The sequence below is a fragment of the Raphanus sativus genome, chromosome 2 (genome assembly GCF_000801105.2).
Source record: "Raphanus sativus cultivar WK10039 chromosome 2, ASM80110v3, whole genome shotgun sequence".
Classification (NCBI taxonomy): domain Eukaryota; kingdom Viridiplantae; phylum Streptophyta; class Magnoliopsida; order Brassicales; family Brassicaceae; genus Raphanus; species Raphanus sativus.
Window position 1 is genome coordinate 38,223,931 of NC_079512.1, and position 26,006 is coordinate 38,249,936.

Genomic DNA, 26,006 nt, shown 5'->3' on the forward strand with positions numbered 1-26,006 from the left:
TATTGAATTTATTTATTTTAATAAAATTTTCTTTATAATAATTTCGACACATAGAGTGTCTCTAATAAACTATATATTTCTCTAGTTTTGTTTTATTCGCTCTTCAATCAACATATTTATTTGGCTTGTTGTTAAAATAAATGATTATAGACTTTGATCTCTGCACCTCCGCGGATGTATATTTTAACAAATATGATGATATTTGTTTTTCATGTAATTATAAGGGTTTGGCAAAATGAATCCGAAGAACATAACTGATACCAATCAGTAAATATAGTACCAAACCTGAACATAAATTGATTAAATATTCGAATTATTCAAAATTGTTAGTTAGAGAACCGAATCGGATCCGAACCGAAGTATTCGTGTATCTGAATTTATCTAAAATAGATTTATATATTTATATATTAATTATTTTTATATTTAACGTATATAAAACATCAAGAATGATACCTTTAAATTGGTTTAAAATACTTAAAAATATATATAGATAGTCAAAAACAAATATCTGAAATAGTTAAAGTATATTCAAATCACCAAAAATACTTAAAATAATTATTGATTTCGTATCCAAATTTTTAAATCAAACCAATTGATATGTTAAGCTTAGATATTCTGACATATGTTACTTAAATTTATAAGTAATATATTACTTTATTTATAGATTTTGAGAAATTTTAAATATATAGTGATTTAAAACTTTAAAAATAATTTAAATATGTTATCCAAACCCAAACCAAACCCGTAAAAATCCGAATCAAACTCAAACAAAAATTTAGAAACATCCTAATAGGACTGAAATCTTTGATCTCGAAAACTCGAAACGCAAACTGATCAGAACCAAACCCGTATGGATGTCTGAAAACCCATCCTTAGTCATTATTATATATCGTATAATTTCATCATATAATTAATCGTATTTTATATGTACCATCATATAACTAATCATATAATTAATAGTATTTAATATGTATCATCATATAAATAATTACATATATTATATTTTAAAAATTTAATATGAAATATAAAACCATAATTTGAGTTGGTATTTCAAATTGGGCTTTGTATTGTATTTTTCTTATATATATTGACAATATTTTTTTATAATAGACTTAATAACTTAAGTCCATTACTTTTTCTATTTAATACTACTATCTTTGTTTCCAAACAATTTTTTTTTTAAAAGACTACAATCCATGTTTCTAAACACACCAATTTTTTTTAATACTCTTATCCAAGTATCCAAACACACCGAATTTGTACTTCAGCTTTAATAAGATAGATAATATTTCAGGCGGTAAAAAAAAAAAAAAAACTGAAATAGACCATTTATATAAATAAAACAAAATATATATTCAGACCAAACTGAAGTTTTAACGTTTACATGTTTCGTACCGGAATGACAACAATAGGAATTCTTATATTCAATGTCGTCACTATGCACGAGTGTTAGTTCATAGTTTTGTTCTCTAGAGGGCACGTACAAAATGGGTGCTGGCCTGCTGGACATAAACAATGCTTAAGATGTAGTAGCATTACTGTACTAGTATGAGTGAGTTCACCAGTTTTTAATATTTTAATGTAAATAGTCAACGCTAGCATAACAACAACAAAAAAAATAAACTCATTCCGCCAGAAAAAATGTACATTTGAATATTGGCGCCAATTATTATTATTACAGCCTTTACATATTGCGTGGCGCCAGAGTGAAATCGGATTATAACCAAACACAAGTACAGGTGTCCAAATCTGGACACTTTAATATACGGACGGTCAAGATTCAAGATTCTTTTCATTTTAAATTATATAAATCTTTAGGGAAATCTATAATTTCCGTAAATACATGAATCTACAGCACATCAAAAACAAAGGGTAAAAAGCGGAGAAAGAGAAAAAAAAATCTGAATCGTTGTCTCTGGTCAAAAAAAAAAAAAAACCCTAACGTTCACAGGTAAAGGCTCCCCTCCCTCGTTCGCTCTCGTCTGAGTCACTCTTCGATTGCTCAGGTTTTCTTTGTTGGCAGATCTCTCGGAGATGAAAGGTGGTGAAACCAAAGCTCAAGCGAAGGGCACTGATGACAGGTATCTCTCTCTTTAATCACATCTGAGATTCACTTTGATTTTTTTTTGTTTCGTTTAATTTTGATTTGATTGGATTGGATTGGTCTGTCACTCAGATTGAAGACGAGAGGTAAGAAAGCTGGAAAGAAAGCCGCCAAGGATCCTAACAAGCCTAAGAGGCCTCCTAGTGCTTTCTTCGTCTTCCTGTAAGTCTCCAATTGATTAGGGAGATTAGTAGTTAGTTAGTTAGTGTTGCTAATTTATTTTTTTTTTTATTCAGGGAGGGATTCCGTAAGGAGTTCAATCTAGCTAACCCTGACAACAAATCCGTCGGAGCTGTAAGTAGTAGTACTAATCTGGGATCTACAATCTCTCTACCATATAGGTTCTTAGTTGTTTTGAATATTTTGTAAACATTTTAGGTTGGTAAAGCTGCTGGAGCTAAATGGAAATCCATGACTGATGAAGTGAGTCTTGTTTTGTTTTGTTTTGTTTTTTTTTGAATTTTAATCCTTAGATCTGTTACTCATTTTTTCAATGAAACAGGACAAAGCTCCTTTCGTAGCCAAGGCAGAGACTAAAAAGAGTGAATATACCAAGACTATGCAAAAATACAACATGAAATTGGTAATTCATTTACATTCTTCTTCTTCTTTTTGTCGCTGCTTACTTTTTCTTGTTGACCTCTTTTTGTCATTTTCTGATGTATGTTTCTTTTTTTTCTTACAGGCTAATGGAACTAGCACAGCTGGAGATGATGACTCTGACAAGTCCAAGTCTGAAGTCAACGAAGGCGCAAGTGAAGAGGTTTGTTACTTATGCTTGAAAAAATTGTCTGTTATGTTGCCTTTTTTAATTGTTGCTATTTGCTAGTGTGTAACACATACTTCTTTTTTTTTTTTTTGTAGGAGGAAGATGATGATTAGAAGATGTATCATCGATTTGTCTTATGGAGTATCTTCTGTTGTATTGTTTTTAGCTGCTAGTTTTTAGGGAGAAGAACAGTTTCACTATTGCTTTGTTTTCTTCCCCTTTTATGTTAACTGGGATTATTCGTACTATCTACTACAACTTGTTATGCACAACTTTGGATTTAGCTTGATTTTCGTCTCTACCCTTTTATGCGATGGTATCATTTGTTTCCATGAATCTAATTCTATCTCCTAGTATATTTTGCCATCTCGAACGCCACAGAGAAGCTTATCTTGGACAAAGCAAGCCCGTATTTCGTCTTGGTCTGGTCAAATGTGATGCCACTTTTGTCTCATGTCTCTCTTCATTGGTCACAAGGGTCTTCTCATTATTACTTGCAGCATCTGCTTTAGGTTACCTTTGAACTTGTTCTTTCGGCTGCTATTCTTGTTGTTGAGAATGATGATGATTATCCTCAATCTCAATTTCATCTTCATATGTCAAGAAGAATACGATCAGAGAAAATACAAAGACTCAAATTAATACATATCAAAGTAGACCTCACGTATGTCCAACTCTTATTCTATTCTTCATGGTCAACTCTACTAAATTGTATCTAGTAAAAATTAGAAAGCTCTTCGATAGTTTCCTTGGTGCTTTCTTTATTAGTTGTGCGTTTGGATTTAGTTTTGAAGATAAGAATACAGCCCTTATACGCTGCAACAAACAATATATGCATACATGGATTTAGTTACTCATTTGTGTGTTATCAGAACGTTAAAGAGTCAATGTTGTCACCTTTTCTCATCGGGAGATGATGTGATCACGCCTTCGTGATAAACTGTGCTATTCTTTTTGTAAACTCGGTTCAAGGATTCCGCAAGCCTAACAAAGTAAAGACAGTTAACACTTTTCGGTTCATCTCTATGTTTTATCGAAATGTCCTTTTGAGGTAAAACTGAGCTGACAACAAGTTATTAAGTCTTACCACCACTTACTATATCCAAATCAGTATGCTGACTTTTAATCTAGCCATACAATGATACAGTGGATTTAATTAATCTCTTGGATTAAGAACATAAACTACAATAAAATAGACTCTAGAATAAATACAAAAAACATGATAGAGATGTAAGCATAAAATAAGGGTAGAACACTAGAGAAGCTATAGGTACACCAAACTCTCCAATCTAAAGAAAGAATCCAAAGAAGCTTGGCCATAGAGAATCCAATGGGTTCTTTTTCTGGGCCATGACTCATCACTGACTGTCTCACCATGAAAGAAAGAATAAGCTAGACGATTCTTTATATAATAATATAGCTTTAATACCAATTAGCATCTCCTGAAATTAATTTGAAAGTGGTAGATACTGTTGATGTAAGATCTCAAACTAGTCAAATAGTTATGTCATATTTTCCTTTTTATTATATTGTTTATAGTTCAAGTTTAAAATTGTTTTCCTTTAGTTGTTAAGATCAAATGTTACTATACATATCATTTTAATAACAAACAAAAATAGTTTAATCTATATTTTTACATATGCGCCCACAGCATACACTCGTTATAGAGAGACAACAAAGGCAAACATGTATGAATACGGACCTTTTTGGCGTTTATGTAAACGTTTTGGTTTCGATGTTTGACTTAAGCTAGCACATGCAAACCTCACTATTTTCTTCCATAATGTTGACAATTAAAAATTACTTCACAGGAAAACATTGTCGGAAGAAAACGACGGGACTAACAAATGTTTCTATATTCTTCTCTAGACTGCTAAACCAGAAATATAAATCCACACACAATAACATGAATTAGTATCAGAACAATCATAGGAATTAATTAAAACATTCAAAATAATTTCCATCTGAATTCAAATGTGTTATTATGACTGAAAATGTCGCAATATGCAACTATAAGAAATAATTTACACGTTCCAACACATACTGTATGACATTAGCCATGAACGTTTTAGTTTCATGTTTTTGTCGACCATTCTCACATTTTATTTCGAGTTAACAAAGACATCCGTGGTTAAACTTTCTGTTACTACTAATCAGAGATCAATTTCAATGGATTTTTTCCTCAAAAAAAAATTCAATGGATTTTTGTTTTATACAATTATGACTATTTAGTTGATATCTTATTAAAATCTACCACCCTTAAGTTCCCGTGGAACATGGGCGGCGGACACCGACCACCTACAAGTTCTAAGGTTTAGACAACACGTGGAATCTGTGGCTCCTTTAACTTTAAAGTCCTGATGAGTGGCCCACCAGCTCTTTGCAATTCCTATACGTTTTTCTTTATTTTTTCTTAATTTTGAACTAGATAATAGGCATTGTAGCTAATACTCTCTCTATAGAATAATTGTGAAAGATATAACCTGGAATGTGTCAGAAAAGTTAGATCGCAACCTCAGTTTACCAATCTACGGAATGTTAGCTAACCGGTCAGCAGATGAGTAAACTAAAGCGTTGTTCATTTTTTGTTCTTTATCATTTATAATCATATACGTTGGACAATCAAAACTATTTATGAATAAATTATAACTAGATCATGATCCGCGCTTCGGAAACGCGGGATATTTATGATTCAAAATTTTGTTAACAATGTTACAAATATTTAATATGTAAAAAAAATTCTATTTAAAAAACTGCGTTTGAATCAACATTTTTAAATCCAAATTTAGATCGTCGAGCCAGTAAACCCGGTAATCCGATATATAATCATGTTTGAATTGGTTAAAATGTAATGGGTTAATAAGTTTGATTTGAATCCACTTTGAATATATCATATAGCACGACTATTATATAAAATTAATTGGTTAAGGAGTAATGTATTGCATGGTGATCATCGCATGGACTTATTGGATGGTGATTATGAAATCAATTGGGAAAGAAAATATTTTTTTGAATAGAAAGAAAATGGGCCAACTGATAAGAAAATAATTTAGTAACATTAATTTTTAGTTAATAGGATCAGAAAATATATCATATCTAATAGTAGGTTCAATTTAAAAATCCACTTAGAAAAAGTTCCAATGTTTCCGTTTTAATAAGATAGATTCTAATATGCCATGGTGAAAATGATTCGATAGCATAAGAACTATAATTGTATAACTTTTTGGACTGTATGAGTAAATAACAGTGTTGTTTATATACCACTTAAATAACATTAAACTAAGGTAATATAAATATGCAATTATGGAAGTAGCCATTTAACTGTAAATATACATATGACAAATCAAATTTCAACGGTCATTTTTCTAATATGGAAACTAAATAACCATATAATTCAAATAGTTTCCTTTTATCCCCATACACTCTTACTGTGAAGAATCACGTTACCGTTGCTTGAAAATTCTGATCGTTTTTTTTGGGTAATCATTGTTCTTGTTCTTGACACTTAATATTAGAATTTAATATAAATTCAGCTCTTTTGTCCTTTTCTGCTTTTATCTTTCCTTCTACTCCCGAAAAAAGCACTGACTCTTCCTCTGTTTGCTTCCTTCACACAGAGACAAAGAGAGAGAGAAGAAAAGACGAGCTTCTGACAACAAGAGATGATGGAGTGGGATAATAATCAGCAGCAGCAACCCAATAACCATAACAACTCTTCAAATCTCCAGGGGATCGACGTTAGTGGCGGCGGCGGCTCGAGCTCAGGAGGAATGTACGTGAAGGTGATGACCGACGAGCAGCTTGAAACTCTGAGGAAACAGATTGCTATCTACGCCACCATTTGTGAGCGTCTCGTTGAGATGCACAAAACCCTCACTTCTCACCAAGATCTTGCAGGTTCTTCTCCCTTCCTTATTCTTCCTCTGACTTTAGCTTCTTCCTCTGTTTATAGATTGAAAAAAAATATTCCTTTTTTGCTGTAATTTTAGTCTTTTTTCCAGAATTTTGGTTTGGTCTGATTGATCCTTCTATTAGGTGAAATGGGCAATTGAAAATTCTCAACCTTTATAACCTTTAGTGGCGTAATTAGCAGTTCAAATCTGATGCAAAGAACATAACACTTTAGCTTGTTCTTAAGATGTATTTAAAGTTTCAGTTTTTATTTACTTCAAACTTTACCAACTCTGTTTCATATGTCTTTTTGGTGTTAAAAAACAGGAGTGAGACTGGGAGGCCTCTATGCAGACCCAACTATTGGTCACAAGATGACAGCTAGGCAGAGGTGGACTCCCACGCCAGTGCAGCTTCAGATTCTGGAGCGTATATTCGACCAAGGCACGGGAACACCCAGCAAGCAAAAGATCAAAGACATAACCGAGGAGCTGAGCCAACACGGCCAGATTTCTGAACAAAACGTCTACAATTGGTTCCAGAACCGGCGTGCTCGTTCCAAGAGGAAGCAGCATGGTGGTGGTGTTGGTTCTTCTAGCAACAACAACATTAACAACAACGGTGAGTCTGAGGTAGAGACTGACACTGAGACATTGAATGGGAAGAGAAAGATACCAGAGAGTCTTCGTGTTCTTCCTGATGGAAACAATGCTATTGGGACAACAAGTACTAGTCCTAGGCCTGAAGATCTTTGCTTTCAGAGCCCTGAGATGAGCTCTGATCTTCACTTTCTATCAAACCCAAGTAAGTTAAAAAAAAGTCCCCTTTTTAACTCACACTTGAGCTCAACAGACATTCATAGAAATGGTCAAGAAAGCTTGTGACTTGTGTGTCTGTACAATAATCAGAGGTTTTGTTTGTGATTTGTGTGTCTTGTAGGGGATGATCATCTTGTTGGAAAGATGGGATTGTCTGAAAGCTACAGCCTTTATGATCATGTTGAAGACTATGGCATGTCAGGCTGAGTGAAACTTCTAATGATAAGAGAGAGATCAAAGAAATGGATTTTCCTAGTCAGTCTTAAAGCAATTTTAGACCTTTTTAATATAATTTTTATGGAATGTTGAACTATCTTAGAGATTGTGCTTTTGATGTTTTCTTCAATTATAATAAAATAAAAATAAACAGCTTCAGCTTTTACAGTCTCTCTTCTTTACCCCCAAATCTATCTTATTAAATCAGAAACATACCCAACAGCTTTTGTGTTTCCCTAGAACCAACCAGAACTCTCTAAAAAAAAAAAAAAAAAAAAACCACGTTCTCTCCCAAAAAGAGGCGAAAGAGAGAGAAACCCTAGATCTGATAGCTTGAGCTCCGGCCGCCGCTCCGTCGGTTCGCCGGAAGCGACCTCTTCCCCTTCCTTTTTTCTTTTTTCTTCTTTGCTCCCTTTCTTCCCATCTCCCCTTAGTTGATATGCAATCTGCTCTGTAAAGGCCGAGAAACTCCGGAATAGTTGCGGGCTTGACGGAGGCGGCTCCCGAGTCCTTGCGGAGAGACGGCGAGACCCAAGGTGAGGTGGTGAAGAAGGGAGTCGGCGTTTTAGGACTGAAGATTCATCTGGATCTGGTTTTCTTTTCCTTCAGCTCTTCGGTGTATCTTCACAGCAACAGTGCGTGGTTCCGGTGAGTCGCCTTCTCCACCTTAGATCTGCTCATTTGTGTGGTGGTGTGGTGGTTGGAGGAGAGATATGACAGATGGTGAAAAGGATTTTGCTCCCTGGCTCTCAAGGACATCACGCGCCAAGCTTCATGACGACGGAGCTGTCATCTGGAGTTGTGGGGTTGGTTGGAAACGCGTGGTGAAGCTCAGCTTTCCAACACCGGCGCGGGTCGCGACTCGTTCCGGTAGTCGAGCTCACATTTCTTCTAGCCGTAATTCGGTATACTGGACGCGTGAGCTGGTGCCAAGGTCCGTTTTTCAGTCCGGTTCTTGTGATCGGTTTTGGCTACGAAACGTGATATCAACCGTCGGTGGTCTTAAGCTAAGTCTGCTATGCGCTTTGGGTGTGGGTACTGTTAGTTCACGGGCTGAAATCCTATCATTTGGTACTAACAGTTGTTCTTGAATCGAGCTCCTATTAGCTTAAGCTCTACTTGGTTCTGGTTGCGGTTTGTGGTTTTTAGGGTGGAACATGTCATGTAACACTCAGATATACGGAGAAGAGTATGCGTGTTTGGCGATGAAGTGACTGTCCGGTCTAATTCTTTCAATGTCTAATTCAGTTACAATGTTCTTCAAATGGAATCTTCTCTCAATAGTGGGAAGAAGCGCCTTCTGGTGATGAAGCAATGGCTGAGCTTCACAGTCAAATAATAGATCCATTTGCTTGTGGTTTCCTTAGATTTCTTACTATTGGTGTCTGTTTGCGAAGGATATGTTCCGTAATTAGTGGTAGAATTTAGTGGTTTAAGATACGGTTTCCTTCGAGTCGTGAGAGGAACTCGTGTCATTGTGGTGAAAAATACACCGATGAATTAGATTTGGTAGTCTAGGATCCTTTCCAGTTTCGACTCAGTGTTCCTAGGGTGTACTAGATCTCGTCGGTTGTATGTCGGGTTAAAATCTCTTGAGGTTGTAATCTTGTATTCACAATTGGTTAATGAAAAGTTGTTGTTGAGCCAAAAAAAAAAAAAAATCAGAAACATTGGGTTGGACCCAAACTGTTTTTGTAAGTTTTAAATTAAATTTACCATTCAACTATATAGTTAATTCTACCAATCTCTTTTAATATTCTCTCCCTTATTAATACATTTAGACCTCCTCCCCATTACATTCCTAAATTACTAGATCCTATTGAATCACCTACCGATTTCATTCAATGACAAAGACACCTAAAATAATTAATTTCGCCTTCTTTATCAAATCGTATATCATTTTAGAATTTTTTTTTTTAGAAACTTACCTTTGTGTTCACACTATCCAAACAATTGATAAGTAAACAAATTTCGCGCTCGATGTCATGAGATCCCATACCATTTCAAAAATACGTACTTATTGTTTTCTTAAGATAATTTAAAAGATTAAGTTACTTATTTTTTGTAACAATTTGGTGTTACGCATATAATAAAATAAAATAAAATAAATATTAATAAGTATTTAAATATTTAATAAAAACAATGAAATTAAATTTTAAATATAGAAATAACATCAAATTAGATTTTATATTGATCATCCATCAGTTTAATCGGTAATCTCAGAGTTTAGTATTTATTGTGAGTTTTATCGGATTTCAAATAATAGATATTTTTTAAAAAATTCAAACTGGAATACATATCGAATTAGCGGGTTTACCGTCTCAATTGAAGGTCTAAGTCGGGTTTAAAAGTGGTGATTTAATGAAATGTTTTAAATAGACAAATTCTAATTAATTAACAAAATATTTGTAATATTATTAATAGAATTTTGAATCATAAATATCCCGCGCTTCCGAAGCGCGGGTCAATGATCTAGTTATTATTACAATTGAAAACATGCAAAGCTAGTAAAGCATTGTAATGCCCTTTCTCTATTTCTTCGTCCTTCACATCGTGTAAGACCAGAGTCTGTATTACCAAATCCTCCCAATCAATCTCACACCCTCTCTTCCTTTTCTTCTTCTTGCTATCTTCAACAAGCTCCAGAGACAACTCATCACTTCCACTAACTTTGTCATCATCACAAGGATCTTGTATCGCATCAATCCTTAACTTAGCCGCCTTAATCTTCTCTCTTCTTCTTTCCACCGCATCACAACCCTTCACGTAAGAAATAGGCAAATCATCATCAAGCCCTACATCTTTCTCCAATACTTCCTTGAGTGTAAGTCTCTGACTCATCTTCGACTTCCCTTTCCACCAATCTTCACACGAAACCATCTGAAGAAACGAGCTCCTTTGACCTTCACCATCATCATAACAATACATAGCTTCTTTGCTTAAACAATCTCTCACTATATCCTCCAAACAAACCCCATCGCTTATAACCATCTCATCTCCTTTCCCTTCCCTCTTCTTTCTCATAGACTTAGCTTCCATCAAACCAATCAAAGTCCCTGAATGTTTCACAACATTCTTCACAGTAACATCTCCCGCCCAAGGCAAACCAATCTCTTTCGCAACCTTCACAAGCTTCTCCAACAGCTCCTTATACCTCATCTTACAAGTACACAACGAAACCTCAGCGTCTCTAGCCAAATCATCAATCCCAACCTTCACCCCATTCACCTGACAGACAAGCCCCAAAACCGCAACAACCAAAGGCATCGGTCTCCTCCCCGTAGACAAAAACCACTTCAACGAACAGTTCATCAGAAACCCCCCTTGCTTCATCACCCTCTCCTTCTTCTTACCATCAACACCACCCAACCTCGGCGAACCTCTCGCCGTCTTCACAAACAACCCCACCAGATCAATCTCCTCCAACTCCAACCCTAAATACTCCACAACACGCTTACACATACTCCCCAGCTGATGCAAATCACACCCAACAACACCAGAGATCTCATCCATCGTCAAAACACCTCCCCTCCCTTCTCTCCTCACCAGCGCGTAGCAACACGCGCCGATCAGAAGAGAGAACCACTCGCCTTTCCCGAACTCCCCGTCGGTGATCTTCCCGATCATACGCTTGATCTCCTCGGATTTCTCGCCGAGCTGCAACCTCTCCGCGATGTCCTCGATCAAGTTACCGGCTTCGTAGATCTTCTTCTCTCTGTAGGCGAGGGTGGAGCCTGTGCCCGTGGTGCCCACTCGGATATACGTGCCTTGTGGTCCTCTTACCCCGCCAAGCTGGGCCTCGTAGTTGTCGTACTCTTGTAACGTCCCGCATCTGCAGCAGAAGGAGTTCCCTGTGTCGTCGTCGCGTTGGAAGTCGGTGCCGTTGCATCTCTTGCACCGCATGGTTTGCAAAATTGGAAAAAAAAAGTGTCGAACTTTCGATTTGGGTTTTTTTCGATCTCCCGTGGGAAAGAGGAGGATCCGGTAATGGTTCCGACAGGGAGATACGACCGGAGCGACGGCGATTAGAGTTTTTAAGGTAATGAAGAAAACAGATTGGAGTAAGTTAGGTTTTATAGTTTTTGTGGAGACAATAAAAACGGCAAGGAGTTAATATCAGCGTTTTCGTAATTGAGTTAAACGGCGACGTTTAAATTAAAGGTCTTTATGCAGAAACGGCACACAGTCTGGAGTTTTGGCGAGATTTGCAAGGCTTAATAAAGTAAAAATAAAGGTCTTTATTCTGAAACGGCACACAGTCTGGAGATTTGGCGAGATTTGTGAGGCTTCGTTGTGAAACCAAGTGAAACTGGGTCATAATGCACGCAAGTTGTTCGACTGAAAGCCGCAGAGAAACCGTTTTGCTGTCTGAGTCGAGTGTGACGCGAAAGTCTGAATCTTTTTTCTTTGGGTATTGAGAAGCTGGTCTCCCGTGTTGCGGCAGTCTTTTTCTTATAATGGATAGGAGTAAACGACTGTGATATATATACAATGGCGAGCTCGTATCTTTCGAGTAAGAGATACACTTACATACACGAAAGTGGAAGTGAGACACGTAGAGGAGCCATTGACATTCACCATGTGATCATCAACAGAAGCAGATCAACTGGTTATGCCCGTCTTATGGGCCTTGCTTTCTTCCTTGTTAATTTGGGTGTCTCTATGTACTTTTTTCTTGAAAAGGTAACTGATACGTTTAGGAGATGTTTGTTATTTTGGATAAGATATGAATTTTCTTGTGAGTAATTCTGAGTCATTGCTTGGAATAAGTGGCTGCTAGTTCATTGCATGAGGAAGGCATAACGTCTTGTTTCTTATCTTAAGGGATCAATCACAGTGAATAAATGCCTTACTTTACAAAGATTGTTTTGTTGATGTTCTATCTGTATTTTTCTCCATGGGGGTATCTGAGATGGATAATTTACATGAAACAGGATAATCCACTTAGAACTCTTTCTTGGAGCTGCCTTTTAAGTGGTTTCTTTGTTGTGATACAATGCCGGAAGTTAGTCAAGAAAGGTGAGGAGGCTCCCCTGTAACACGGTTTTAAGTTTCACCAAATGATATAGTCTTCACATTTTTTTAACTGATTTTTTTTTTCTTTCTTACTTGAGCTGTCCAGAATCTGTTATAATCATGCCAAACTTCGGGATCCAACTTGAAACCCAATATTTAAGGTACGTTTTTATCCTTTTAGTTAGTAATAGTATGTATATTTTCTGCACTCCATGATGACTTAGTGATTTGGACTATGCAACATATTGATGGCATATTAGAGAGGTGGTCTTGGTGGAATAGCTTGTAATTTTCCTTGGCTATTGTCATCTGTGCTTTTACCAATCATACAAGTACTTATGTTCTGTATGCTTTTTTTTCTGCTTTGCAGTGGAAAAACTGTCTCCACGTTTATCCCCATTGGTAAGATTTTGAAGCCTGTGCTTGTGGAATGTGTCACACCTGTTACATGTTATTGGAGTCTCTCTTTATTTCTGCGCGATGAAGAACAGCTTACATTGGTGTTTAAGGTAATGCAAACATTTTGTTTCAATTAGATCGTATTGTGAGAGAAGCTTTTGCTGACAACTTTGAGAATAATCAAAAGAGCTACCAATGATTGATTCAATCTGGAAACATTATATTGTTTTTTTATGGCCATTGATTCTAAGTTCAGTTTCTTCTTCTTCTGTATAGGAACTGCGTCCGTCATTGAAGATGTTGGTTCCCATTTGGAAGGGATTGTGTGCTGTTATTGTCACAGATCAAAGTAAAATGATAACCGAAGAAAAACATGTTGTAGTATCTGGTTAAGCATCTACGTGTAATTTTCATTGCCACTACAAGCAAATGAACATGGAAGGACAGAATTTAAGTTTTAAAATACTCTTTTCACTGGTGAACTTTTTCATTCCACACTAAAACTTTTCATGACCAAGGTTTCTAGCGTGCACAAGAGTAGCAATACAAAAAAAGATTCAACGATGTTGATATTTTATTTGGTTAGACAGTGCTGCTAATTACGATGTACTACTTCCATTAGATTTCTATTTTAAAATGATTTCACTAACTTTTTGGGGGTCTGTTGAGAATGAAATGGCACGGCAAGTTGATGGTGAAGTTGACTTATTTCCGCCAAACTATAGAGCAGGGAATAATGATGATAGATCTAAGATCTATCAGATTAGATTATAAGTGTGACATTATCGATTGGATTGACCACGCTCCTAAACATCCATCCACCATAAATTCTAAATCACGTCAATGATATGGTAGCTACATCCGTTTTTAAATACACTTTTTTTTTTATTAAACAGAGAAGATGTCCAGACTGAAATCCGACTAATAAGTTTTCTTTTGTGGAGGACCGGTCCATCAGCAACAAACAAATTCGATTTATTTGTGTGGAAGTGTTAATGATCTACATCGCTTCGCCACACATAAAACTAGCAATTTTGCATTGGAAAGAAATTGATCCTTATCCTAGATCTAACTCCTCATCCAATATAAATCACTAAACTACTGTAACTTTTTTAAATAACAGTAACAAGTTCTACAGTTCAAATTTATCTTTTGTACCATCTATCTACATATTGTGTAACTTCTATATAACAAAAACAAGTAATAGTAACTCTGATCATAACGAGATTCATCTTTAGAAACTCCTTTCATGCAATTATAGAACTCTTTCTATTTATTTTTTTCAGAGAGGGATCCAATATGTTTTTGTTCATTATCATCATTCTCATCATATATAATTTATTTTGTGTAGATTAAACTTTCTGTGTTGTTTAGTTGAAATCTAGCTTAACTAGGCGACAGACTATAAACAATAAATTTCATTAACCGTTCGAATATTCGTTTTTGAGCTTCTTTATATCAAAGCCAAGAAGTATAGGTTCACATTAATCTTTAAAATAAAATAAAAGAAAACTCCCTGAAGAAAGAAGAAAAAAATATATTTATTTGGTAATCTATCCGAGAAATAAAAATTTAATCCGCGCTTTAAAAGCACGAAATTATTATTTATTGACAAATATTTTTAGCCTAAAAAAAACCCGGTGGTGGTGGCCTAGTGGCGTTTGAAGGAATTAAGAAACCCAATAAGACGAACCCGGGTTTAAACCCCACCGGCCATACGGATATGAGTTATTGCTTTCGACTCATTTGAATGCCTAGGAAAGAGTCTATCCGTGGGCTGTACCTCCACCCGGGAGTTAGGCTTGTGTCATCATTGATCCGGGTTTATCCCTTTTCTTTTTCAATAAAAAGAAAGAAGAAAAAAAAAAAGACATGAGGGCCGTTATTATGGTTAGACGGAGGAATGTCTCTGACCAGACCAGCTGGTGAGTTTTTCTGCGGTTCTTGTCTATGTCATGTAACTTGTAAGAAATATCACTGTTAAAAAAAATTAAAAGGGAAAATTAAAAATAAATGAAAACAGAGGCGAATGAGGGAGAGATTTTGTAGGGTTTTTACATATAAAATAGAATTTGGAATAATCTTCTCTTTGCCTTCTCCATTGCCATATTCTCTCCTTCTTTCTCTGCCCTCTGCAAATCCTAAGTTTCCTTGTGTCCTCTGCTCTCTCATCTTCCTTCGAAGCTGTGTGGCAATTCAAAACTGGAAAGGAATACACAGAGGTAATTGCTTTCTTCATCTGCCACTCTGTTTCCTTCTTCTTTATATGTATGGTTCTTGTCTTTTAGCCTAATATCATTATAAGATTTTTTTTTAAATTGAGTTTATGGATGCCAAATGTGTTTTGATGATAGATTATGTTCTTGCTTCAACGTTTTGATTGTATAAAGTATCCATCTTAAAGGAAATGGATTGTTTTGATTTCAAAATCTGAAAACATTAATCGAGCTGATCTCTCATCCATAATTTAAGTTCCGATCATTTGAACCAGCCTCCAGATTAAGGACACTAACTCGTGTTCTGGTTTCTCTAAAAGTCTCTGTTTAAAATGGAAAGGAATCAGCTCGATTCAGATTGCCATCTCCCTCCTCGAAAGCGACTGCTTGCTGGATTCAAGAGGCTTAACTCCAACGGCAACGGGTCTTCTTCTTCTCCTTTAGCTTTCACATCTTCCTCCTCAACTTCAAACTCAAACGGATCTTCCTCCTCTGCTTCAACCGACGTTCACACCCATCTGGACGACTTGTTAGCTTACCGTTTCGACAACGACCATAATCAGTCACCGGAAGAGCTCGCCGAAGAAGCGAGATCCGCCGCTGCTTTAGCGGTTAAAGCAGCAAAGACGGCGAGGGAAGTGGCTAACGAAAAGGCATTGGTTTCTGCAAAGGCAATCGCTGCGGCCAAGAGGGCGTTGGAGTTGGTTGATTTTTTCTCCAAAGAAGCAATGACCCGTGATAGCAAGGAGAGGAGGAGGTCTCCTCCTAATCCTAATCCTAAGAAGAACAAGCAGAAGAAACATGTCCCTCTTCAGCACTTGTATTCAAAGGCAGATGAGTTAAGAGACGAAGAAGAGTATTTAGCGAGTAGGCTGCATCATCGAGCTATAGACAATAGCTACCCTAAAGTCTTGGGAATAAACAAGAAGCAGAAGACCGGTACTATGGATGATGTTGCTGGGGTCGTGGATTCAGACAGCTCGTATGAACGATTAGAATCAAACCGGGAGGAGGTGTTCAAACCGGATGAAGTTGACTCGATACCGACACCGGGGAAGGAAGAAAGTAACTCATTGGGCAGAAGAAGAGGAAGAGTGAAGCTGAAGAAGCTTCCTTTGAGCATTTTGTAACTCTAGGGCTCAAGAAACTGGAACCTGCGTGGATCATACGATGGATGAAGGTGTGGTAAAATGTGTAAAACAGAACAGAGCCGTACGGTCATAAGATGATCTGGTCACTATTGCCATTTTCAGTAGAAGAATCAGATTATTGTGTTCCTTTTTTTTTGGATGTGTTTTCTTATTTATGTTCCTCTGCATTACATTTAGTGTTGTAGATGAGGATTTGATGTTTGGATTCTTTAGATGGAGAAGCAATGTAATAACGTGATGTTAAATGTTAATTTTTATTTTGTTTTAATCCATTTCTTTTGTGCTAAATTAACAACTAGTTAATAAGAAGTGGGTTGTTGAACATAAAAATTAACAATGAGAAGTGGGCTAACTTTTGAAATCAGTGGGGAAGACTAAGAAAAATTACTTAGAGGAGAGATATTTGGTAGATTCAACTAATAGATACATGGTAGCACATGAACCACGTGCTGATAAAGAACGTGGGACACAGATCAAACTCAGTCATGCAACCTCACATGTGGTCTGAAAGTTGAAACAATCTGGCCATGTTTCTAAAAGTATTTGTGTTTGGAAGTGGGAGAAGGAGGATTCTAAGTAGTGAGTGATTGTTTCTGAGAGTAAAATAATATTAAGTTGATATCGACATGTCTGACAATAACATATATAATATATGCATGTATGAATGTGGATGACTGACGGGAAGAAATGTATATATGTTTGTTCATTTTTAAACAGTTTATTCATTCATTCACTAAAAGACAATTCTTTATAAGCAACGAAAAAATAGATGGTTACCAAAAACAAAAAGATATCGAAGTTATTGAAAAAGCAGAACAATTAAAAGAGCGTGAAGGAACTAATTAGTCAATCAATTTGATTACTCTTACTAACAATTTTTTGATCTAATCGTTAGTTCTCCCATCATCTTCCTAGTAACACGTTCTTAATCATCATCAATCTTCGTGAATACTAGAATCTGGACATGGAATTTCAATGGCAGTTTCAATATATCCATCTTTCGGCTGTGAAATGCTCTTGGGTACATGTTCAATCTATAGACATCACAACAGATGTATTATCATCTATATCATGATTTTACAATTCAAAAGATTTATCTGAACTCTAAATATACTTCTGCTTAGGTACATGGTTGATCATCATCTTCTTCATCTTTCACACATTTTGTTATTTTTAATGTATAGTATGATACTAGATTAATAATCATAAGAAAGAGTTGCAAACATTTATTAACCAATTTAAAAGATTTGGAAATATTACAATTTTGTGCAATCGAATTAGAAATTCACAATCCATTTCAAAGCAATACACTGATAAATTTTGATTTGCTAGTACATTTGTTGTTCACTAAAATAATTTGAAAACATCACAATTTTGTGTGAGAATGGATAGAGCAGAACAGAGCCCTACAATCATTGATCTGGTCAGTATTGCCATTTTCAGTAGAATAATCACATTAATGTTTCTTTTTGGATGTGCTTTGTTATTTATGTTTTTTTTTGCAATTACATTTACAATGTTGTAGAAGAGGATGTGATGTTTAGATTCTTAGGTAGAGAAGAAATGTAGTAACTTGGTGTATTTTTTTTTTGTTAAATGTTATTTTACTTTCTATTTAATCCATTTTCTTCTCTACTTAATTAACAAATAATTTAATAAAAAGTAAGGATGCAAAGCGATTCGAGTCTTCAACTCAGCCAGAACTGGTATATGCTCATAAGATGGAAGGAGAAAAGGTGACGAATGATAAGAGCAAAAAGGTTCCGACGGAAAGGAAAGAAAATAAGGATGCCAAGTCTTCTACTCAGGTATATGTGTATCTATGGCTTTCTATCATATGCAATCAATCAAATTTCTATCATACGCAAGGGGGACGATGACAGTATGATATAAACTTTGTTTGTTTGGTGTTTTTTTCTTATCTATATGATATCATCTGAACCTAAATGTACTTCTGTCTAGGTACATGGTTGATCATCATCTTCTCCACATTTCACACATTTTCTTATTTTCTTTTAAGTTATTAAGTGTATAATATGATACTAGATTATTACATTGCATTTATCAACCAATTTAAATAATTTGGAAATATCACAATTTTGTGCAATCAAATTAGAAATTCATAATCCATTTCAAAGCAATACACTAATAAATTTTATTTGTTGGTACATTTGTTGTTCACTTAAATAATTTGGAAACATCACAATTTTGTGTCAGATAGAGCAAAACAGAGCCTTTGAGTCATAAGATGATATGGCCAGCATTTCCATTTTCAATAGAATTTAATAGAAGAATCACATTATTGTTTCTTTTTGGATGTGCTTTGTTTTTCTGCAATTACATTACAGTGCTGTAGAAGAGGATGTGATGTTTAGATGTATTTTTTTGTTAAATGTTATTTATACTTTTGATTTAATTCATTTTCTTCTCTACTTAATTAACAAACACTTTCTTAAGAAGTGAGTTGTTGCACATAAAAATAAATCATGAGAAGTGGGCTAACTTTGAAAATATTGGAAAAGATTAAGAAAAAAATTCATAGAAGAGAGATATATTCGGTAGATTCAACGAATGGCTACATGGTGGCTCCTGAAGCATGTGCTGAAATGGAACGTGTGACACATATCAAACTCAGTCATGCAATGTCCAATGTGGTCTGGAAGTTAGAAACCTTATGGCCATGTTTCTAGTTTCTAGAATCATGTGTCTTTAGAATTATGTCTTTGTAAGTGAGAGAACATGGATACTAAGTAGTGAGTATTTGTTCTATTCGAAAGTATATTGTTATTACTTCAATACTTGAGTTGATAATAACATGACTGATAATAACACATACATTATGCATGTATAGATTTGGATGGTGGTGTTAAAAAAAAAAAAGATTTGGATGGTGAAGCAAAAGAATGTATATATGTTTCCTTGTTAGTCAAATAAACCATTCATTACAATACAATTCCTTGTAAGCAACAAATGAAATCGATGCTTAACCACTAAACATAATTCCCAAAAAATCAAAGAACAGCGACACAAAACATAAAAAAGCATACAAAAATATCGAAGTTGTTCAAAAAGAAGAACACGAGCAAAGGTGTGAAGGAGAGAGAAAGAAACAAAGAAGACGAAGTTGAGAGTTTCTTCTTTCATCCTTTGATCTTCAAGTTCCTCACTTGGGATTCTACATTATCTGCTGCACTGTTCTGTGTACTTACTACATTATTCATCCAAGGATGTTCCAAGCACTGCTGAGCAGTTGGTCGTTTCTCTGGCGCAAACTCAAGAACCGGACTCAGAAACTCCGCAAACTCCTTTGCTTCTGCTTCAGGAAGCTTGTATTTATCCACCAGCAACCGATCAAGCGGCCAATACTTCAACCTCCGGATTCTCTTTAAATCTCCGTGTCTGTCAAAGTAGTCTTTCGACCTCGCTCCACCAATAGCAATCTGCTCAATCAAACCACGTCAAGCAAAGCAACTACGAGGAAACATTTAAAAAAAAAAACAATAACCTTCCGAGGCATTTTCCCAAGGAGTTCCATCATAAGAGCAAGGTGATCCTCGTCTTCTCCATAACCATTCCCTTCTTTAGGAGCAAACAGCATATCCCCCGTGACAAGCTCGAAAGCAGTACAACCAAAAGACCACATATCAACAGAGAAGGAGTACCCTGACTTCAGTATCACTTCAGGAGCTCTGTACTGTCTCGTCTGTATCTCTTCAGCAAACTGTTTATCAGCCCAACAAGCGTTACCAAAGTCAACAACTTTGCATCTCATATCAATCCCATCGAGACTCCTCTCCGTCTTCGACGATGCTTCTCCACCAACCATTGAGACTCTCCTCTCCGATATCTTAGCAACGGCTCTCTTAGCTCTCCTCTTCAACTTCTTCTCAATCAGATTCATAGTGGAACTACCACCACCACCGTTTGCGTTTCCCTCAGGCTTCTCTAGTAATGGAGTTAACCCGGATCTAACCGGATCTTTGGCAGGGTCAATGGTGGAACAGAGGAGAATATTCTCAGGTTTCAAGTCGGAATGTATCATACCGAGCTCGCGGTGCAAGTAATCCAAACCAGTGAGCACACATCTGCAAATCTCCCTGACTTTATCCATCTTCAGACCTTTGTAACGGTTGTATCTGATCAAACGGAGCAAGCTGTCGCCGAGAAACTCGAGCACCATGCACAGATGCTGCCCGTTGGGACCAGCGTGCTTGAAATGGTCGATGAGACGGACGACGCATTTGGTGTTTTGGAGGTCTCCGTCAGCAGCAGCGGAAAGGAACTCGATTTCGTGAAGTGCGGCTTGAGCGAACTGCTGTGCGCTCTTCTGAATCTTCAACGCAACATAGCTCTGCCCCAAAAGAAAAACAGAGCAACACATAAAAAACAGAGCAACACATCAATACATACAAAGCAAAAACATTCTTTAGGATTATAGAACAGTGCTAAATTGAGGGATCGATCTGCAATTTCAAAAACCAGAATCTACAGATGCGTATAAAGGTAGGATGTTGTACTAGAAGAATCTACGAGATGCGTATTGTATAAAAGGTCGAGCTTTTTGATCTAAATCTACTAAAGGATTGAGATTTGAAGAGGAAGGGGGAAGAAGCGTACAGAGGATTGAGTATCGAAGGCAAGCCAGACGGTGGAGAATTGACCCCAGCCAAGCTTTCGCTGAGCGATGTAACGACCACCGGAGAAAGGATCGCCGATCCTGACGGCGTGATAACCACCTTTGCGGTAAGAATCGAAACCTTCTTCTTCTCCTTCTGATCCAGACGAGGATGAACACGACATGTTCTGTTCTCTCTCTAGAACGTTGTCTGAAAATTCGACAGCGACCGATCGTCAAAAAAAAAAACTGGATCTTTGGGGAAAGAGCTTTCCTTTGTTAGAAGAAAGAGAGAAAGAGACAAAAGAGAGAGAGGAAATGGGAGTGAGATTGCGTGTGTCCCTGAGACCAGACCCCTCTTCTCCTCTTTTTGCTCTTTTCTTTGCTTCAGATTTTTCCCGATTTAAACTTTTTGTGTAATTCTCTCTTTTGCCCTTTCATGTGGAGTAGTTTATTTTTTTGCTCCTGTTGGTCAGGTGTCTGTCTTTTTTTTCCGTCCTGGAAGGGAGGGCCAACGACCGGTTTGGCTCCCCATATTTTGACAACTACCAGTCACATTTGATCGAGCCAGTTTGTAGTCATAATTTTTGGGACTGCTCTAAACATAGTACAAATACAAAGTTGTTCTCCCGTGAGATAACAAAATGAAGTCGTTTTTTTCTCCAAACATTACAAATGCAGAGTTGTTTTGAGGCATATTGCAGCACGAGATTTAACAAAGCAGGTGAAACGTTCCCGTTTCCTGCGTACAGAGAGAGACGGATTTAGCCTGTGCTGACCTAGCACCGGACCCACTGGTGTTGGTCGTGCTTCTCCAGCTGGAACCAGTCAGGATCATCTCCTTCGCAGCTGCTGACATTGTTGGGATCGTGAAGAGCTTTCTTCTTCTTCCACGGCTCGACTCTTAGAGGGCTTTAAAAATCTGTACAAGTTGGGCCTTAGTTTTTTATTTGGGCCTCAATTTGAGCTCGCTAGTGTCTTTGCTAAAACTTCGGTAGTCAAGACCATAGCCCAATAAAATGTAGAAAGAAGTTTCATAATCCATCAAAAATCGGGAAAACAAGATTAATGACATGACCTTTGGATTATTCAATTAACTACCTGTGACGTCGTGTCTGATTATTCAATTAAGTACCTGTGACGTCGTGTCTATATATATCTTACATTAATGTTTCATGACTCAAAAGTCAACACAACTTTGCAGACCGAGAAAACGACATGAATCTTGCGTTATGGCACGAATATGCAAATACTATACGTAACATGCATGAGGCACGACTTATATATATACACACACATAAACCTCTGAATAGGCGTTATCCAAAACTATAAATAATTGATGCTCCTATCTCCAGTATAATTGATGCTTTGCCATTATTGGCGTTTCCCCCTTCTTACACGTTGTAAATATAATTAATGCTTCCAGTCTCCATTATTGCTGGGTTTTATCCTGGTATAGTGGTATCGGTGTGCTTATTTTATTTTATTTTGGTTATATTAACTCGGTTTGCCTTTTACACTTTTGTGGTTCCATAAAGACGTTAAGACTCCCATCACACGTAAAGATTATTCCATGCCGAGTGTACTTTCAATTTCAAGCTTGCTAAGTTCCATCCATTTTCCTTTTATATAGCCCAAGACCTGGTGAATCTTAAGATATTTCGGCTTGCATGATTTTGGTCTAAAGTTTTTTTATCGAAGCAGAACATTTTTTTGGATATCTGGTTTAATTTGACAAAACTGTTGTTTAGTTTAACGTAAAACTACTTTTATTATCTTTTACTAGTATTATTACTAATACCAACACAAGAAAAAATGTGACCATGTTTCTAATCAGTAAGAACATCTCCAATCATATTCTATTTTTACACTAAAATAGAGTTTAGAGTAAAAAATATTTTAATGGTATTCTAATTCCCACTCTATAATAGAGTGAAAAATATGTTTACTCCAAATATAGAATAAGTTGTTTTTTCTTTGTTCATCACTCTATTTTTTACTCTAAAATAGAGTACCATTGGAGCAAACTACATCTTTATTATAGAGTCACTCTATTTTAGAGTAAAAAATAAAGTGAACCTTTAGAGATGCTCTAAGACCATATTCTAGAAACATCAAAACCTCTTCTAAACAGTGGACGGTCTCACCAGCCGTTAATTTTATAATGTAAATTTTACTATCTTTAAGGAATAAGGACACTTGGATCCATCACGAAAATCCTGAAAGATACTCCCTCTGTTTCATAATACTTGATGTTTTACCTTCTTGCACAAAGATGAAGAAAACTAGATTTTTCTAAAAAAAATATTTTTAAAATATTACTTTAGAATCAATTAATCAATAATAAAAAAGACAGTGAAATCTAATTGTTTGAACAGTTTCCAATAAAGTTAAAGTTAACCTTAAAATCTCAAAACTTCATCTAATTTGAAACAAAATTATCCTTCTAAAACATCAACTATATTGAAACGGAGGGAGTATTAGTTATCATTATCAAAAATCCCACCTACATCTAGACAAAATCCAAGATATATACTACATATCTAAACTAAAAGTATTGTAATAGTTATCACTGTTTCTTTTTTTCTAAGCTTAGCTAAACCAAAATAGCTATCTCCAAGAGTCGAGCGCGACTAAAGGAACTATATAAATAATATGTTTTTTTGTAAAAAATATAAATAATATGTTAACCCTCCCAATTCTCATAGCTAATAAACTCAACAATATTGGAGGCAAGTATTTGAAGAAAACTAGGTAATGCTGCAAGAACTTCGAAAATCCATTCAGTTCACTGAATGCAACTTTCGAACCAGCTGTCAACAATTCCATTCTGTCTCACACCTCAACCATATGCTTTTTTTTGTAGGGATTCTCCTCGATGCTAAAGAAAAGAAGTCAATTGAAAATAGAGAAGAAAAAAGTGGAGAATAAATAATTAAAAGAGTCTAGTCGAAGTAGGTTTAGGTAAGAAAGTAATTTTTACTTATACCTTTTTAATAATGGATCGTCAGACTAGACCAGACCTATAAAGAGTGCCCACACCTACCCATCTTTTCTCTGCTTGGTTTCTTAATAACATACGGCAATTTGATTCTTAGTTAAGAGAATGGTCTGGTATACAATTAGGATAGTTCCAAAATCTATTTACATCTAAATTGGTTTTAAGAAATAATAATAATTAGATTACTTTAGATAACAAAAGACTTGACGCATGTTTCCAAGATCTTTATGCTAAAGATATTTTAGATTTTGGCCATTTCGTAGTTTAAATTTTTTTAAATCACTAATTTATTTATCGTTTTAACAACTATTTTATCTATATAAAATATAATATTACAAATAAAATAAAAAATACAATCAACTAAAATTTTAAAATGAAGAAAATATAATACAATTGATAACTATTAATTTATTTATTTATTGTTCTATAGGAGTGATGTACCTTTTGATAACCATTAATTTACTATTTGGTTGATTTTAATAATTTCTTATTAATCTAGTAACGTTGTCAATCAACATTTCCGGATTAAAAACATCAAAAGTTTCAAAATCAAAATAACTAATGTACTAAATAATTGCAATCTCCTGTATTTAGTAAAAGAAAAATCAATGAAGATTTTAAATCATCAAAGCTAAGATAAAACAACTCAATCTTTTACTCTAATTAGAGATGTAAGTATGCTCAGCTTTATGTAATACTTCAATCTCATTTGTTTATGATTTTCGTAAAGTTGTAAAACTACGTTTTCCTATTAATACAAACTTCTCTGCCGATATGACATGATTTAATAATTATTTATTTAATTATTTGCATTTGGGCATATATAAGTACAGATGTCTATGTGTGTGTTTTCTATTACCAGTTTCATATTCTCTTGAAACAACATAAGAAAAACAACAAAAGCAAATACAACATGACTCGCTCCTCTAGATTCCTTGGAACCGCGGCGGCGACGCCACCACCGCCAGAAGAAATCCTCGCCGCGGAAACGGACTTGGTTGTGATCCTCTCAGCTCTTCTCTGCGCTCTTATATGCGTAGCCGGCTTAGCCGCCGTAGCTCGCTGCGCCTGTCTCCGCCGCCTCGCCGGCGTTAATTCCTCCGCCGTAGGAGTGTCTCCACCGCCGAACAAAGGCCTCAAGAAAAAAGCGCTACAGTCCCTCCCTAAATCCACCTTCGCCGCTGCAGACACTCCGAGCTCCTCCGCCGGAGATGGAGACTCGCCCGCCGAGTGCGCCATATGCTTGACGGAGTTTACCGACGGAGAAGAGATCAGGATTCTACCGCTTTGCAACCACGCCTTCCACTTGGCGTGCATAGATAAATGGCTGACTTCTCGGTCGTCGTGTCCTTCTTGCCGTCGGATCTTGGTACCGATGAAGTGTGATCGGTGTGGTCACCATGCTTCCACGGCGGAGAGTCAGATTAAAGATCAGCCTCCTCCTCATCAGCATCCTTCACAGTTCACTTCCGCCGTTGTTCCCGCTTTTCTTCCTTAAAACAACTTTTTCCTTTCTTTATTTTATAATTTGGCAAAAAATTATCGGCATGATTAAGGGAAAGTAAGATATTAATTAACTAGGAATTAGTGATATTTTTAGCTATTTCTGTTTTTATCATCTCTGTAAGACTGGTTACCGTAACACTGTCCTGAATCTGAATCAGTCAGATGGAGTTTCTAAGTTCGAGATGTTAATTTTTTTTCACAGAAATTCACAATTCGAATAAAACGTACTAACATTTAAAAATAATTTAATTGATTGGGCAATTTGAGCACGGAGAAGAGAGTCGGTCATGTGAGCCCTCTTTGT

General features: G+C 36.1%; 6 protein-coding genes and 1 pseudogene across 7 annotated transcripts; 5 read left to right on the plus strand and 2 right to left on the minus strand.

Annotated features, from left to right (window-relative positions):
• Nucleotides 1–1,831: 1,831 nt before the first annotated feature.
• Nucleotides 1,832–3,203, plus strand: LOC130498063 (high mobility group B protein 4-like). 2 transcript variants are annotated; one of them, XM_056991407.1, is made up of 8 exons: nucleotides 1,832–1,951; nucleotides 2,024–2,081; nucleotides 2,177–2,266; nucleotides 2,341–2,398; nucleotides 2,483–2,527; nucleotides 2,607–2,687; nucleotides 2,790–2,867; nucleotides 2,969–3,203. In XM_056991407.1, exons 2-8 carry the CDS (start codon nucleotides 2,035–2,037, stop codon nucleotides 2,984–2,986), a joined length of 417 nt encoding a protein of 138 aa, XP_056847387.1. In that variant the 5' UTR covers nucleotides 1,832–1,951; nucleotides 2,024–2,034; the 3' UTR covers nucleotides 2,987–3,203. The 2 variants fall into 2 exon arrangements, with proteins under 2 accessions (XP_056847387.1, XP_056847388.1); XM_056991408.1 differs by having other exon boundaries at nucleotides 1,941–2,081.
• A 3,232-nt stretch (nucleotides 3,204–6,435) lies between these two features.
• On the plus strand, nucleotides 6,436–7,964 carry LOC108843060 (WUSCHEL-related homeobox 13). Its single transcript, XM_018616148.2, has 3 exons — nucleotides 6,436–6,770; nucleotides 7,092–7,568; nucleotides 7,704–7,964. The coding sequence occupies exons 1-3, from the start codon at nucleotides 6,536–6,538 to the stop codon at nucleotides 7,787–7,789; spliced, it is 798 nt and encodes a 265-aa protein (XP_018471650.1). The 5' UTR covers nucleotides 6,436–6,535; the 3' UTR covers nucleotides 7,790–7,964.
• A 2,228-nt stretch (nucleotides 7,965–10,192) lies between these two features.
• On the minus strand, nucleotides 10,193–11,823 carry LOC130508291 (plant-specific TFIIB-related protein PTF2-like). Its single transcript, XM_057003720.1, has one exon. It carries the CDS (start codon nucleotides 11,699–11,701, stop codon nucleotides 10,271–10,273), a length of 1,431 nt encoding a protein of 476 aa, XP_056859700.1. The 5' UTR covers nucleotides 11,702–11,823; the 3' UTR covers nucleotides 10,193–10,270.
• Nucleotides 11,824–12,050: 227 nt separating this feature from the next.
• On the plus strand, nucleotides 12,051–13,790 carry LOC108843058 (uncharacterized). Its single transcript, XM_018616145.2, has 5 exons — nucleotides 12,051–12,481; nucleotides 12,733–12,817; nucleotides 12,921–12,975; nucleotides 13,185–13,323; nucleotides 13,490–13,790. Exons 1-5 carry the CDS (start codon nucleotides 12,290–12,292, stop codon nucleotides 13,604–13,606), a joined length of 588 nt encoding a protein of 195 aa, XP_018471647.1. The 5' UTR covers nucleotides 12,051–12,289; the 3' UTR covers nucleotides 13,607–13,790.
• Nucleotides 13,791–15,196: 1,406 nt separating this feature from the next.
• On the plus strand, nucleotides 15,197–16,848 carry LOC130508292 (uncharacterized; annotated as a pseudogene).
• Nucleotides 16,849–19,471: 2,623 nt separating this feature from the next.
• On the minus strand, nucleotides 19,472–21,573 carry LOC108818256 (uncharacterized). The gene is made up of 3 exons (XM_018591166.2): nucleotides 21,198–21,573; nucleotides 20,086–20,931; nucleotides 19,472–20,020 (listed from the first exon to the last, which is right to left on the minus strand). The coding sequence occupies exons 1-3, from the start codon at nucleotides 21,378–21,380 to the stop codon at nucleotides 19,721–19,723; spliced, it is 1,329 nt and encodes a 442-aa protein (XP_018446668.2). The 5' UTR covers nucleotides 21,381–21,573; the 3' UTR covers nucleotides 19,472–19,720.
• Nucleotides 21,574–25,038: 3,465 nt separating this feature from the next.
• Nucleotides 25,039–25,946, plus strand: LOC108841546 (probable E3 ubiquitin-protein ligase ATL45). Its single transcript, XM_018614300.2, has one exon. The coding sequence runs from the start codon at nucleotides 25,110–25,112 to the stop codon at nucleotides 25,692–25,694; it is 585 nt and encodes a 194-aa protein (XP_018469802.1). The 5' UTR covers nucleotides 25,039–25,109; the 3' UTR covers nucleotides 25,695–25,946.
• The last annotated feature ends 60 nt before the right edge of the window (nucleotides 25,947–26,006 follow it).